General features: G+C 40.9%; 1 protein-coding gene across 5 annotated transcripts in view; it reads right to left on the bottom strand.

Moving 5' to 3' along the window:
• Positions 1-16722, bottom strand: part of CCDC148 (coiled-coil domain containing 148) — a 56508-nt gene that overhangs the window by 26663 nt on the left and 13123 nt on the right. For 3 of the 5 annotated variants that reach the window (XM_048309763.1, XM_048309760.1, XM_048309761.1), the window contains exons 2-8: positions 13406-13487; positions 10598-10719; positions 7723-7826; positions 7049-7131; positions 6731-6894; positions 6380-6475; positions 6107-6288 (exon numbers count right to left, since the gene is read on the bottom strand). In XM_048309763.1, coding sequence (XP_048165720.1) covers positions 6107-6288; positions 6380-6475; positions 6731-6894; positions 7049-7131; positions 7723-7826; positions 10598-10719; positions 13406-13460 — 806 coding nt within the window. In that variant the 5' untranslated portion in view covers positions 13461-13487. Of the gene's footprint in view, positions 1-6106; positions 6289-6379; positions 6476-6730; positions 6895-7048; positions 7132-7722; positions 7827-10597; positions 10720-13405; positions 13488-16722 lie in introns of those variants that run through there. The other 2 variants (XM_048309762.1, XM_048309765.1) reach the window with 2 other exon arrangements.

Consider the following 16722-nt stretch of genomic DNA (forward strand, 5'->3'; position numbering starts at 1 on the left):
TGTGTTTAGCCATATGGCCTTAGAAGGAATTAACCCTCACCCATCTTTCTGGAAACAGAAGATCTCTCCTTTATGCTTCAATTCTTTTTCCTCTGATTTCATAAAAAAAAAAAAAAAGAATCTTAGCTTACCATACCATTTTCAGCAAAGAATCATTATTCCTGGATCAGAATGGTGGCAACTGAATGCTAACCAAATACAAGGAAACACTCAAATTACTATTCTCTGGTACAAACACCTTGCTTCTGGCACTCTATGTGTACTTTTTCTGGTTTGATTTTTTTTCCCCCCTCTTTGAACACATGTTAAAAGTTACTCTTGTCTTTTATGTAAAGAGCATCACAATGAGGATGGGCCGGTGAGGAGAGATCACATGCAATGCACTCCAATAACACTATCATGGCCATTAGTGCTACAAACACATCAAAATAGAGAGCTCTGCAGTAACAATGTGTGTATTGTGCACAGAAATTCCAGGCACAAAAACGGGTTTTATGAGAAAATAAGAATCCCTAACTCTAACCTGGGCTCTCACATAGTGCTTTTGAGTAGTTGATCTGATTATAAACGGAGTAAAATGAAAGTGACACATAGAAGGTGGACTTCAAAAGAGACAGAAGTGCCCACAGGCAGCAGATCCTGGCACTGGACAGAGAGCACACACTGACACTTTACCCTCTGCTTTGCACCAAGAGAAGGTTCACAGTCTGCATTTGCTGACAGCGCTGGAACAACTCACAAAACAGAGTCAACAAACCCCAGGATTAAACAGCAATCCAGTTTCTGGTGAAGAGAGCCCCCAGCAGCCCCATCACAGCTGGCACTGCCTGCGGTGCCACCCCACATCTTAGCGGGCAGCCCAGGGACCTCCCCACCCACCCCACCCCACAACTGGGCTTCGAGCCCTGGCTGTATGGGGCTGCGTCACAGTGCAGCAGCACCGGCTCCAACAGAACGCTCCCGACCACGAGTGCACACACAGGGGCAGGACTAGCAATGCAACAGTGATGAACCTGACTTGAAGACTCAGCAGGAGCTAAAATGAATGAAGTTGTGGAAGGAAACAACCTTCCTGATACAAGCTTCCATGAGATAGGAAAATAAGTGAAACTTTCTCTTCCTATGAACTGTATGAAATATCCGACAAACTATTTCTAGGAGCCAGGAATTTGCTACTAAGCCCAGTCCTCATGAAAAGAAATGGAAGCAGCCTCAAAACAAGGGAGAGCACCAATCCTGCTCCTGCAAAAATTTCATTTGCAGCAACTGACAACTACCAAGCAAAGGCTGGAGACAACCTAGCAAGTGAAATTACGTGAGCCACAGCAGAACAGCAGTGAAAGTGTTTCTTTATAGGTGGTTGTTGAATTTCCCAGACAAACGAGGAATATAAATATCTGAGCTGGGTGGGTTTCATTCACTAAAGCAAAAGCAGTGCCCCAGAAGGAAAAGGGGGCTAAGGAATCCTTCAAAGAGGGAATGGTGCTGTAACATCCCATAACCCTCACACTGCAGGCCTGGAACAGCAGGCACAGCTCCCAGAGACAGTCCCTGAGCTTGGTCACTGAGGTGGTATTGGAAAGATGTGCTATTTCTGCAGCATTTACTGCCCCTAACAATAATGTCCAGCAACTGGTGCTCAGGAATTAATGTTTTAAACTTCTCCCTTTTCTCTAGAGGCAGCTTTTCTATGAAATCAGTTTGGTTTTTAATTTTAGAATCTCTGTGTCATGATTTGATATTCTAAAGCACAGGTTTCCTGAAGAATGAACAAATTTATTATTCTTTTCTCTGATTTCAATCTCTTTCACTGCAACTGCTCCTACTGATCTGACCTAAGTGAGTACCAAAATATTTTTTTTTTCTTTAGGTAACACCTAGAATTCTTGTCTTTCCAGCCCCACCACTTCATTCATTTGTTTATGAGAAGAATCACCCAAAAAACCCTTGTGGCCCTCCCTTGGAGAGAGTACCAGGGGTTAGGGTTTTCTTGGTTTTGGGTTGGATCACTATCTCTTGTAATTTCTGAAAGAAATCAATAATCCTCCTCTGTGAGTCCCGACACACCTCAGTATGGTGACATCTGAATATGTCACTTTAGTGACAGTAGTGAGACAGTTCTAAGAGCTGAGATATGGTTTTGTAACATTTTACCTTGGATATTTCTGCCCATGCAGGTTGGTGAACAAATAAAGGTCTTCTGCCTACAAAGATGAGCAAGGCAGAGTAAGATATATCTTAGGGAGCATTACACCATGAACTTGAGAGCAGGGAATAGCAGAGACACTGCAGCCCCATGGCCAGTCTGGCCACCTCCTCTGCCTCCAGCACATGGGGCAGATGCACCTCTGTCAAGTTCCCTCCAATTTATATTCCTCTAACGGGCAGCTAACCATGAATCTGTGCACTGCTCACAACAAGAAGGAGAAATTTTTGTGGAAGATCCTTCGGGAAGCAATCAGCTGGAGCGGGAGCTACAAGTAGTTTATTGTAAGTGGGGACAAATTGACTGCCAATACCTTGGTTTGTCAGCTGTGCCAAAATTTGTCAGCTGTGCTGAGATTTTGTCAGCTGCTCGTAGACAAATAGTGAAAAAAAAAAAAACCAGCATGACCCAGCCCAGCATATTCATAGTCACCAGACACATGGAGAATTTCAACATATCCTGCTGAGTGAATCTGAGATGTCACCTCACACTTCTGTAAAATTCCAGAAAGGAACATCTCATTTAAAACAAGTCTGAAAATTGCCAACACATTTGACATGAATATTTAAGGTATTATCAGGTTTCTACAGTGTCAAGATATTGACAAACGTTTGCCAGGCTGAATGCATGACCCAGATTTTAAATGTAGTGCTTGCTTTCCTTGTATGCAGCATTGTACCAGAGCACAGCACAATCTTTATTTTGTTTCAGAGCTGGAATACAGCAATTGTCTTATATGCAACAGCCCTGAGGCAGCTGCTTCCTTTGAAACAGATTTACCCAGCATTAATCCCTGGCTTTACACACTCTAAAGAATACAAACAACTCCGAGGGGAAGCTCCCTGTCCCCGCTGTAATCCCCACAGATCCCTTGCAATAGCAGCGGGTACCGGCACCGCTGTCGCGGCGGATCTGCAGACACACACTGTGCCACAATGCCTCCGAGTGAGACATCAACCCCCTGCTATTAATTATGTCACTGCCCATTGTTGCACCAGAAACACCCCGGTAACAGGCCTGGGAAGAGGAGCTAAATTTACTCGACTCTGTCCTACTCTCCCATTCCTTTGAAAAGATGCTGCAGAGGATGCAGTGCTGAATCTGCTATATTCCATTCATCCTTCAGTGATTTAAATAATTCAGACATCCTTGGAAATTGGGGAAAAAATATAATAGTGCTTAGAGAATCATTATAACACACATCAGTCCAAGTCCACAATTTGTGGGATAGCTCAGGACCTGGGTATTTCCCAAACACAAAAATTTGTGTTTTAGCAACAGCAGAAGAAATTAGATTATAAAATATTATAATCTAATTATAATTATAATGTATAAGGCTTGAAAAAAAACCCCAAGCTCTTCTTCAATTTTTCAAAGCAATGACTACTGCAATGTGCATTCTAGTGGGATTGAAAATCACATAGAATAGACCAGACCAGAATATTACCTTATTCTAAATTTTCTTTTTTGAACATTCTATGTACATTTTCCAAATTCTCTGTTCCAGACAGTCCAAACTGTTAAAAAATGGGATAGGCAATGCCAGAGTAGTACTAACTGAAGGCTTCTTTACTGTACATTCAACATATGATGAGAGAAGAAGTGAAGTGGCCAAGTGATCCAGCTGAAGCAACCAAGTTATTGTGTTATCATAGAACCATGTACTACTGAGCAACTTCTCAAATCACAAAAATGAGAAAAAAAATGTATTGCAGAAGGATGTTTGGTCTCTCCAGGTACAGAGCAATGACAGTGACTGCAAAGGCTTCATTAAGGCTGTCTTAATCAGTAGAGCACAGGGGATACACACCAAGGTCAAGGAGCTGTCACTCCATTTCTGACAGCATTATCTGTGTCAGTGGGATCACAGTTAGCATGATGAATTATAGAATACTTCAATCACAAGGCTGCATCTTTGCAAACTCATAGAATAACTCCATGCAAATTAGCCAATATAAATGTAAGAAGTGAGCTGAGTCTTTTACAAACCCATATATTGGATGGAAGCAATGCTACAAGAACAAAGTCTTTCTTTTTTTTAAAATTGAAAATTCGTTTTTAATGCTGTTGTGGATAAACTCATAGGAACATAAATGAGCAATACATTAAAGAATTGGAGACTAGAAGGCAAACAAAAATCCCCAAGGTCTAGTTTTAAATAAAATGCCTGAGATAATTACTGATGGTCCATTTCCAGTTCTCAGTACTGGCACTCTCTGGCCCAAACTGGGTACATGGCCCTATACCTCTTACAGCCCTCAGCAGATTCCTACCCTACCACCAGCATGTTCTCCAGCTACATCCACTGTGTTTTTCCCACCTAGAGATCACAACCTCCTTCCTTCAAAGTGCCTCACACATGTGTTCAGGCTACAACTGAAATTCTTTCCCTTGCAAACATGGCATTTTATCTTTAAGTCCCAATATTATTTAATTATCAGTGCAAAATTAGCTCCAGACCTAAACTCACACCTGGCCTACGATCAGTGAAAATACTACAGCAGATTTTTCAACCATTTTCAGAGATTATGTTGTCTATACCGACATTTGTCTATTATTCAGGAGCACATATGCTGTGTGAGTCAGGGATTTTAAGTTAGGAATTTTCACCAAGACTGTGTTGATCATAAACTTTGACAAAATTTTGATTAAAACCACTAGAAAGACCTTGTACATATTTAGTGATTTAACATTTGTCACAGGTTTTCTCATTGAGGTTGTTAAAATTTCTTCTGTAAGAGAAACTATAACAAAATATCAGAGAACAGCAAAAGAACTGCTTAAATTTGCCACTTGTGGCTTAATAAATGCTATAAATATGGGATAAATCAAAACAATTTTCAGTAAGTATCGTGTTATAACAGCTAGGATGCTCCAGTAATAATATACAGGTTTCAGGTAACACAACAATAACATACAGAATATTTGTACAATTTGTACAAAAGATGAGTAGATCATGATATCTCTTTCTATGGCACCCAGCATCTTTAGCCTGTTTCAGCACACCAAACTAATTCAGCAGCAGGGACAGAACAAGTCCTGCACTTTATGTGTATATAGAAAACAGATTTGGAAGCAACATGCTATTGTTTCACCAAAGAAATTCGGGGACCTTCCTCTTCTCCCCAGTTTCTCCTGCCCAGGCTTCAAACCATTCCACTGGCCTCCCCTTTCTCAGTCTTTTGACAACCCAAAGCCATTCAAAGCCAGAGGAATATCAGGGGATGGCAAAAAGAAGTCAAAGGCCCTCCAATGTCTGCAACTCAGTATCTCCTGGACTCTAGACAGCTTCAGCAGAAAGGCTAAACTTTATATTATTAATATATAGGTTTGTTACATTTCTAGATCTAGATTACAAATACCGTTCTTTCAATAAATATTTTCATTCACAGAAAAATTTCTCCTCCTTTCAGTTATCTGAATCAGAGCTATATACATCTTCTACATTTCTTTGTGATGACACTTACTGCAGTGATCCAAAATTTGTGAAAAGATTGGACCTTTTTATCTGCTTTATAGATAAAAGTGTTGGAGGTGTGTCTCAAAAAGACTGTACTTTTCTGTCATAATCTTGCTAGTGTAATTACCACAGAGAAGGAGTCATTTCCATTCCTGCAAGAGCATATGAAAAGGACACTTGATACACACCAGATTGTTGGTTCCTTAATCCACCAAACATGTTGCTTATTATTTCAGCTGAGAGCTCTTGCAAGGACAGGCTTCACTCTCAGCTGTGTAAACACCGACTGTCCAACCCCATGGCTGGGCGGTGCCTCCCCTGCTCTGCACAGAATAGAACAGATCGAGTGACAAAGCCAACTACAGCATCTACAGCTTACAAATCACATTACAGGTACACATTTCATCCCCAACAAAACACGTGCAGAGATGTGTCATTACCTAGATAAAGCTTCTAACTGCTGATCGATCTCCTGAAGCTTCGCCCGGTATCCACTGGCAAGCTCCTGGTACTCATCAATCACTAAGGTCTTCAAGTCAGGGTACGGGCATTCCAGAGACAGCAGCTCGGGAGGAACTTCAAGGAAAAGTCCATTCTTCTCTTCAGAAGAGTGCACTAATGCCTGCAATGAAGAAATGCTGCTCAGGACACTAGTCAGCATCATATTTACCCCCTCAAGAAATTTCTACTTGAATTTACAAGGAAAAGCTTACATTTTCTTTATACTCTTCGAGTTCTCTTTCCAAAGCCAGACTTTCAAGGATAAGACCTTCCAAAATTGCCTTCTGCTGCTTCTTCATAAATTTGATCTGTTTCATGAAACATGTTACTGTTACTTCTTCCTCTTGTTACAATATGAAAACTCTTACTTAGAGACAGAGTCGGAGTTCCAGCCCTACACTGCTACACTTTTACAGATGTGAACAGATTTATGCCATGGTAAGAAGGAGGGTTTATGGCACACCCTGCATGTGAGTTATAGTCTGAAAATTCAACATAAAAATAAATCAAAACGCTAAAAATATGGTGATAATAAATTGTAAAAATTTAGTTAAAATACCAACCTGCTGTAACACTTCAACTGAATTGACCTTGGGTTTCTGACAAGATTCTTTTGAGAGGTAACGCTGCATTTTAGCCAGCTTGAGTTTCAAATCCTCCTTTAGCTGCCAGACAGGAACTAAAGCATTTGTTTGATAAGTGTCTCGCTCCTTGGACAATTTCTGCTCTGTATGAAACATAAAGCTTTCTCAAACACACACAAAATGTTACATAGCACTGTGCTCTGTAAATCTAAACCTGTCCAGGCAGGAACTTAAAAACCCAATCAATCAATCAAGATAATGTTGATTATAAAAAAAAAATTAATAAAAAATTCTTACCTAAGTCCCTCAAATCAAAAAAAAAGTTGTTCTTATGGCTTTCTTCATTAAGAAAAGTCTTCATTTCTCCTTCTGCTTTTTGCCTGAAGGAAATGAACATGCATTTTGGAGAAGCTTTAATTTCTTATTCATTACATTTGCAAGAATGATGAGCCTCAAATACTCCAATAATTAAATAAAAAAGGGGTTTCTTTGCCTGGGTAGGTATGAAGTGAAGGACTTGGACACAAAGATGATAAAAGAAGCCACAAATGCTGTTGTTGAGTACACAGGGTAATAGACAAGGGTACTATTAATGTCCCCTGTTGCAACTGTGAACTCAACATACACGTCTAGAGACAGACACCAAAGGAATTAAAAAGCATCTGAAGACTTTTGATACTCCTACAAAGGCCCAGGCTTTGGATGCCACAGATCAAGAGAACAGCTACGAGCCCAGCACTGAGAGGTTCCGTGAGCAACATCCACTGTTCTCCCTGCCCTTAGGTGAGCTCTTCATGTCACAGACCCCTCTCCATGTAGATCACAAACCTTCATTCCCCACACAAAAATACCTTCAGATCAGGTATTTTAATCTTTTTTCTTCATGTACCTTGAATCAAGTGTGCCAGCCCAGAAACTCTGGCTACTAAAGTCTCTTTAGTAATCACTCATTCAGATTCCTCAGCCCTTACCTGCTCTCACTCAGTCTTTTATGCTCTTGCCACCACACCTGACGATGCTGTTTCAGCAGCCTTCGCTCTTTGCTAGTTTTTGAAACTTGCTCTGTTTTTTTAATCTGCAGGGAAAATTAAAGCTTGTGTTTTGAACATATCCAACAGCTTTATCAAATGCCTTCACATGGCAACTTTTAAATACAGACTGATGAACCTAATAGCTTTTTTTTAAACTGTGTTTTTCTAAAGAAAAATGGGCTCAAATGTAACCGATTTCCATGAAATGAGTTTGTTGCTTTTCAAATCACAATTAATGAGAGGAGAAAGTGAAAAAAAAATGCAGTCCATTTTCCTCTTTTCTTTCCCATCCCTATTTCCCTGGAGGTAAAGGTGGGGAAAGACTAGCAGGAGAACAAAAAATATACTTTCTTACAGGTGGGAAGATGAAAGAATTAAAGTATGCCAAGAAAAAGAATTTTGAAAACATATCACTAAAAAAGAGTGTTTTTACAAAATCTACCCAATTACAGAGGCTCTCAAACTGTCTGAGGGCTTTCCAAAAATATTGCTTCACACTTCAGATAAAATAGGACTACCTGCTTTTGAAACAGATGGAGTTCCTGCTTAAACCAAAGGAAAGTCTGCCAGGGGAAGGTTGCTGAAGTGGCAGCCAGATGACTCTGGCCAGCCAACAATGAAGGAAAAAGGATCAGAAGCCTGTGGCTGCCAGACTGCCCGAGAAGTGGTTTCCTCTCACCCTCCTGCCATCGTGACCGTCTCTGGCCTCTTGGTGCATACTGAGGACAAAGCTCCTTTCTAGTCTCTCTTTGTGCTGCCTTGCCATCAATTTCCTCCGGAACACCTGTCCGCATCCCAGAGGCTCCCACAACTCATGCACAGACCCTTTTTCCCCCTCCCCAGATCCCCCCTCCTGCAGATACATTGTTCTACAGCAAAATGGCAGTAAGACAAGAAAAATACATGGGAAAGTCTTGTCTTAGTTCATAACAGGGAGAAATTAATCAAGATCTCACTCCACATCTAGTTCAGCAAAGAAATTACATTCTGAGTCAAAAATGCTGGGATTCCACTTGGCTCAGGTGGAAACAACCTGCAACTTACCTGCCCAGGGAAAAACTGCACACCACAACCCCTTCGTGTTCACATGCACAAGAGCACTGAGCCAACACACAGAGGCACACAAACACACAGAGACACACACACCCCCACAAACATGTCCCCAGCACGTTCCCACTCCTGCCCCAGCTGGCCTAGGGACACGAGTGGGAAAAGGTGTAGCAAGCATTGCTCTCTGCAGCACTCACAGACAAGGAAGGGCCTGAAAATTCTCCCATCACAGTCCCTCAGCCACCCACCAACAAAGCTAAAATCCTACTTGAGATATGAGAAACACATCTCAGATGAATCTGAGTTCAGTACCTCAGGCTGAAGTTCAGTACCTGGTTCCTAGTCAGTCACACAAGGAAGAACCCCGACTGGAATGTGGCTGGTCCTTTGTGCTTGGCACCAAACCTGCCTTAGGGCTGTTATTGGGGTAAGAAGCTGCAATAGGGGCTATGGAGAGATTATGTGCCTGGGAACGTGACACAAGGTGTTTACAGGAAGCCACACGTGGGACTGTACTAGAGCTTGAACACACGTGTTTCATGCTTTCAATCACCATGTTACAATACTTTTCAGTCAAAGATAATGTCTCACTTCTATTGCTTACATATTTTCACATTTAAAAGTTACTTATAGTTTCCTCTTGATTACCATTAGGTGCTTGAAATCAGACTTAAGCAAACAGAATACTGTATTTAAAGCAATCTGAGTTACATCTTCAAACCAATTCTTAAACTGAGACAAAAGTCGAAGTACATTTGTATGTAAAGTTTAATATGCTCTTGAAATTATTTTATAGCAACAGCAATGCCATTTATGTATAACTGCTGCAATATTACCTATTTTTCCTATTGTGCTGTCTTTTTATTTCTTAAGCAGCCAACAACTGATTTACCATTTGTTTCTTTGGTTCTGCCTCAAAGGAAGAGTAACTCAGCTCTTCAAAATCTGAATGGCTTGAATCAGCAAGAAAAAGTAGTAGGTGGAATATATGCTAGTCTCTCTGGAGCTTTCACCAGATATATTTTACTACCTACTCAGTTGGAAAACACTTGAGAAGGTGAAAAAACGAAAGAAAGATGAAAAAATAAAGCTTGAATGAATTCAGTAGAATTTGGTATTGCCAACCCATGAAGCAATATCTGCCAGAATTTTTGATATATGATCCCTACATGCACTAAAGGAAGCAATACCATAAAGTATGTATTTTTTTCTCTCATTCACTAGTCACCCTTCTCTAGTATTAAATAAGGCTGCTGTTGTCTTTACCCCTTGAGATGTTCTGCACCAGTTAACAGCTGTCTGCTCTACATGTACATTTTATGGCTACTAAACATTTTTAATCTTCTTTTTAAGATCTACCTTGGCTTTTGGAAATCCTCACTTCCTATCTTTTTGTTTAGCATTTTTTCCTGGATCAGCCTCCCCTTCCCAATTAATCCCACAAATTCTTCATTGCCTCCAGGATTATGTAATAAGTTTGGGTGAATTACCTCAAAGAAGTAAAATACAAATTTTTCCTGCCTTTCGAGGAAGTAGAATCCACACATATTTTGTATCCCTGATTCAAAGAAAGTCCACGCATTGACATGAACACATCCAAATCACAGTGTAGCTATGATGAACTTTCATATTTGACCCCCTCTGGCTGAACATTGTTACGGCAATTTGTGAACCCTATTCGTTCTCAGATTCCTTGGGGCAGGGACAAGAAATATGACACTGAATTTCAAAAGCATTCACATTACAAATAAAACAAAAATCATACCTTTAACTGAGTTTTTGCAGAGGCCATTTTTGCCTCTGCAGCAAGTTCATACAGATGTTTGTAGTCAACAGGTTTGTACTTCCGGCTGCAAAGAGCATTTCTTGCAGGAATCACCAAATTGTCTAGTTATCATATAAAACACATAAGGTCATTTCAAATTCTTGAGAAATAAATTAAGTGCAAGTCATAAAATGAAAGCATGATAGATAGAAATCAGAACCAATGTTTTAAACACTAGAAGTTTTCATAATGCTGTTGTTACTTGGTGAATGAGAATTTGAAACAAATATAAACTTGTAGAAATTATATAATAAACACTAACCAGTTGTCTGATTACAAAAAGTTAATTTGAAAAGTATAATTTACTTGTGAATTTAGTTATTAATTATTTTTAAACTGCATTTACTGGCATTGTAATAACTTCTAATACAGAAATACCTAAGTTTCAATAAATGCATTCTTCTTGCACTGATTGGAAAACTGCCTCAACGTTTATTGTAACCTATGGATTGAGCAACAGGAGTAGTTTTTTTCTAAAAGGTATAAAAACTACCAATCCCATGCAAGTGGAATGAGTTGCAGTTCCATTTCCCACTGAGTCTCCAGCCACGGAGACCAGCAGTCACATCAGAACAAATCCAAGAAATCAAGAGTTAAAATCCTGTCTGAACAGGATTTGTCACCTGAACCTGAGCGAAGCCCACTGGAGGTAATCCCAGGTACAGAGGAGCCCAATCCTCATGGAGACCCTGCCCTGGCTCCCATCGGAGCAGAGGAGGCTCCTGCCCCTCACCCCCGCAGCGGCACAGGCCAGCCCCATGCAGTGAGGACATGCCTCCTTCCTTCCCTCCCCCTCAGTCCTGCCTTCCTCACCCTCACCTGCTCCACACACCAGTTACTCCACCAAGTCAGCATTATGCTAACCGGGCTATTCGTTTGATCTTGTATTATAACTTTTTTTTATTCTCTATATACCTTACACAAGAAGTGTTCAGTAGCTTGAGCTACTAATTTCTTCCATTTTATCCCTCCTGTGAGCTTAGTACAAATAATTTCCTTTTCCCCAGATTTTAGATCTTTAGGCAGCTTTTTGTTAAGCCCCCCTTGTGGGCTGTTATTCCCATCCATCCAAATTTAAAGTTCTCATCCCTAAGTCAGCAAGACTCTATGTGAAGTTTTTTTCCTTCTTCCTGAGACTGCTTACAACACTGTCCAGCAGAGAACATGGAACATCATTCCGTGTTCAAAGAGGTAAAACTTTCAGAGTGAATTGTTCTGAAAAGCCCCTCACTCCATTTTTCCTCTTAAGCCCATTGCTGCTGCACTACAGCTCCCAGAGCCTTACTGATCTGCCAGGAGTTATGTCAGGCACTAACATCCCTGTCACACAAGCAACAATAGGGTCTATCTGTCTGAGATTAACTCCAAAATCAGGAGTGTGCATGCAGGATGCAAACCTTGTCTTTAAAAGGCAATGTATTTGCTGTGCCTTGTATTTTACAAGGGAAATAAATTATATATATATATGTACACAAAAATATATGCACATATGAACAAAAATATAAAATACCGAACTTGCAAATTCTAAAATGTCTTTTCACAAATTTCTGTAAGATATATTTTCTAAAACCTGAGGTACACTTACAATTGCAAAGGAACTACCTGAACTTTTGCCCTAGCACTGTGAAGCCCTCATGCACAGATACTCAGTCACTTTGCATAAGCTAGGAGGCTTCCAGGGATAAGGAATGGGCATTTCCTCACAACCGCTGCTTTAGTTTTCTTTAGTAGTGAAATTGGCCATTATGTTTCTGTATACCCTATTAAGCCCCGTGGCTGGAAGTGCTGTGTCTGACATGTGGTTTTGCAGAGGGGTAAAAGGTAAAATAAATCCTGCAGAGCCATTCCATGATGCTCCTTCAAGCCTCCCCCCCAGGATTTTCATTTGCTACATGCCTACACAAAGCTTGACAATGCAGCTCCAGACGATGCCTCGATGGGGAAGGGTTTTTCCAAGTCCCCCTGCCGGGCAGTCCCCTGGGACAGCCAGAGACTGGGTACTGAATGGATGGGAGTAGCCCTGTGGAGAGCAACTTGGGAATCCTGCGAGCAAAAAATTGGGCATGAACTGGCAAGTTGCCTCTGCAGCCCAGAAAGCCAATCTGGGCCAGGCCTGCATGAGAGGCAGCGTGGGCAGGTGCCAAGGGAGGTGGTTCTGCCCCTCTGCACCTGGACCTACAGAGAACAACACCCAGCTCCCAGGTCCCTGGCACAGGAGGACAGAAACCTGGCCCAGAGGAGACCATGGAAATGGTCAGAGGGCTGAAACATTTCTCCTGTGAAGACAGGCTGAGAGAGGTGGGGATGTTTGGCTAGAGGAGACTCCAGGGAGACTGCAGCCTCTCAACATATAAAGGGGGCTTATAGAGAAAAAGAAAGGCTCTTTACCATGATCTGTAAGTGACAGCATGGAGGGGGAACAGTTTTAACCTAAAGGGAAGGTGGATACAGACAGGAACTAACGAAGGGATTTTCCCTGTGAGGGTGGGCAGGCCCTGGCACAGGCCCAGAGAAGCTGTGGCTGCACCATCTCTGGAAGTGCCCAAGGCCAGGTTGGACAGGGCTTGGAGCACCCTGGGACAGTGGAAGGTGCCCCTGCCCATGGCAGGGGTAGAACTGGATGGGCTTTAAGGTCCCTTCCAACTCAAACCATAACCAGAGTGCTATAGCAGCTCCTATATGAGGCTATTAGTTGCAGAGTGTTTCATAAACAGTCGATAAAACAATTAAACATGATAGCATACATACCTCCACCACTAATCCTATGACCTGAAAAGAGTGCTCCATGGTCCAGTTCACCCATTTTTATTTTTTATGTGGTTTTTTATACCTGTTGAGAAACAAACAGATGTTTTGAGAATACCAACATTGTGGATGCAACCTGAAAACACTTTTTAAAATATCTATCATTTTCTGAGGAGAGGTACATGTCACTAAAAATGTAATTAGACAGAAATTCCTCAAGTTCACCTTTCATTTTAAGAGAGACTTCATGTGCCTCATATCATTTAGCAGCCAAGAAAACAAAATATTATTTGCTTGATGAATCTGTAAGGCTGTGACATAGCTCATCTATTCTTCGCTTTGTGCCTTTCAAAATATGAGTCCCTCGATCCAAATGTAAGATCAGGTTTTGAGGCATTCTTTGCTTTATAGAAATTAAGCCTGAAAAGATCACTCTTCTCTTAGATTTCAAGACTGTCTAGGTTCCTTTAAACACCTCTGTAGTAACACCTGTGAAACCAGATCAGTTGTTCCAGCAGCAGTGGCTCAACTCTTGGTGAGCAGTGTGTATCAAGTACCCACATCATCACGGGACAAACGGGACGTTTCAGATGCAGTAAGTTACACAACACAGTAAAAAAACATCTTTTATGTCTCAAACCCCTTACTCTCACCATAATTAAACACGCATTGGTGTCACCCCAGGTCTTGCATAGAAATAAAAGCAATAGATCCACCTGAGGTGTTTCAGCTGAACTGAATCAACAGCTGAGTCACACCAGGGAAAAGTCATGTCCAACAGCGCTCCCCATGAACCCTCTCCCTCAAACCCAGCCATAACGTGCCACAATTCCATACACACAGAATTCCATCTCTTTGTCACATCTTTGACATATATATGGTCCCACAGCAAGCAGCAACACAGCAAATAGTAGAGAGGCAAAATTTGTTCATTTGTGGAGTTATTTCCTCACTGTTCTAGTGAGATGAACTAGTTTATCCCTACAAATTCCAAGGATAGCACAATGCAACAGGAAGGTGGGAAGGAAGAGCAGCAGAAGAAATGTAAAGGGAACTACTCTGACAGAGAGCTATTCACGTCAGTCAAATAAAAAGGTGAGACTGCAACCAAAGACAGTTTACAGTGTACTTTTCTGTGAGCTACATTTGATGTTCTGCATCACAGAATCATCAAAAGCAACTACAGTGTAAAAGTCCAGCTTAGATGGACAAGAGTTCAAGGAATGAGCTTCCAGTATTACTGCAAACACAAGGCAAGCGCAGTTGAAATGACAGCCACATCCACACACACACACACTGCTCCTGGGGTCAGCCAGGCAGATGAATCCTGTCCATAGGAACTATGCAAGTGACAAGGTAAAGACAACTCATGACCACCAGGCTTTGTACAGAGAATCCCCCATGACCAAATCTAGTACAAAACAGGGGAGTGCTCATTGCTGAAATGTGACATTGCTCAGTATTTCTTCATGCATATTCTCCAGTGTTATTAAGCAATGCTACAAGACTGTCCCTTGATAACACCTGTCTTCACCCAGTAGTGGCCATTTGTTAATAATAAAAGGATCTTTGCAAATCTGTCCTGAAAGTAATTGACAGTATCAATTGTTCAGAAGCTACATCAAATGTCATCATCTGATCACAAATACTGAAATGAAAGTTATATGAAAGTAAGAAAACAGGCAAGGAAGTCACTTCCCTTTTGAAATATCAACATGTGTTTTACAATCTAACGGTTACCTGCAAATAGATTCACAGTTCTGCCCCAAAATCGACACCTTCCTCAACAGTTAAGGGAAAAAGAAAGGAAGGAAAATTCTAGCACATTCATACTGCTGATTCTGGTTTTTTTTCTGCTTGCAGCACTTACTTAGTTTCAATTTGTAACCATGCAACACTGCCAAATTCATCCAGATAAAGGAGGCAATTCTCCATATCAGAAGCAACTTTGGCCCATTTGTTATGCTAATGTTTTATCTATACATCAATTTATCTACATGTAATTTCCTAACTGCATGTATACTTTGGTTGGAATAGATTTTGTAAAAAAATCAAATTAATTATATATGTAAAGCTTTAAGGCAGGGATTTACATAACAGTAAAGTATGGGATTCACCTTACTTATTTCTTCAAGATGCACAAAGACCATTTAAATATTGCTTCTTTTCCCCCTAAAGAAAAAATATAATTTTCTGCTACTTAGAAAGGTCAGGTACACACAGGCTTGCCTTTCTGTTTCTTGGAGAAGTCACTGGAAATATAACTGAAATAAGAAATGCTCAATCACCAACACACAAATCTTTAAGCTATAGGCTGAGCAACTTCAAAAGGCATGTAAAGGAAATACTTCTTATTCAGGTTGTTTACAAGCCTCTAAATTAGGTTTAATTCAGTATCCCTGGTGTTATAATTCCCTTAGATTACCAGCCTCCAAAATCCTCTTCCTGGGAAGAGGGGAAAGTAGGCACGTCATGAAATTCTGTAGTTATAAAAGACAACAGGGGGAATCATAAAAAAAGAAAGTGAAACCCTGCCAGCTGACATAATTTCCCATGGAATTCTATAATATTCAGGACGTTCTGGAAAGTCCAGTGCAATTATGTGACAACATCCCACTGAATTTATAGCCATTAATGTTGAACAGGAAAATTTACAGCCCTAACAATAAAAGCTCAAATCCTTTGCTGAATTTTACCCTTCCCTTGAAGAATTTAGAGAAAAGGGAAAGCATCACAAGCATCATATTAAAATTCCTTATTTTAAAGCCTTTTTGATTGTTCAGTCTTTGTAGATCTCTTTCTTGGAAAAGTCATAAGTCCTCACAATCCATAGGCTCAGTCAGGAAGATGTGAATATTCAGCTCTGGCTTGATACTTCTGTCACCCTACTGATATTGTCAGTCCCATTAGAGCAAAGAGTAGCTGCACCAAGTCCCTTCTTATCCCCTCAGGTACAGCCTGGAGCTACATGGGAACAAGACAACGAGGGCAGCATCCTCGTCGTTCAGGATCCTGAACAGCTATGGCCATTCCTCAGCAGAGCCACTCAAGCTCTACACATCAGCAGCACCATTTTTAAACAACAGCAAGTTCTCTTGAGGGTTTTGTGTACTACAGCTAATATTTACACAGCAATGTTGATTTTCGTTAGCAGAGGTATCGGCAGGGCTACCATGTTCTGAGACTCTGCAAACAGAAATAAATATATCTGCATTGCATTTGCAGCAGATTGTCTGCACATGCTTTATGGAATCACGTGGACTTTTGAGATTTGTACCAGCCCAGGGGCAGCCACTTCAACCAAGCTGCCGAAATTCCTC

The sequence above is a fragment of the Corvus hawaiiensis genome, chromosome 7 (genome assembly GCF_020740725.1).
Source record: "Corvus hawaiiensis isolate bCorHaw1 chromosome 7, bCorHaw1.pri.cur, whole genome shotgun sequence".
NCBI lineage: Eukaryota > Metazoa > Chordata > Aves > Passeriformes > Corvidae > Corvus > Corvus hawaiiensis.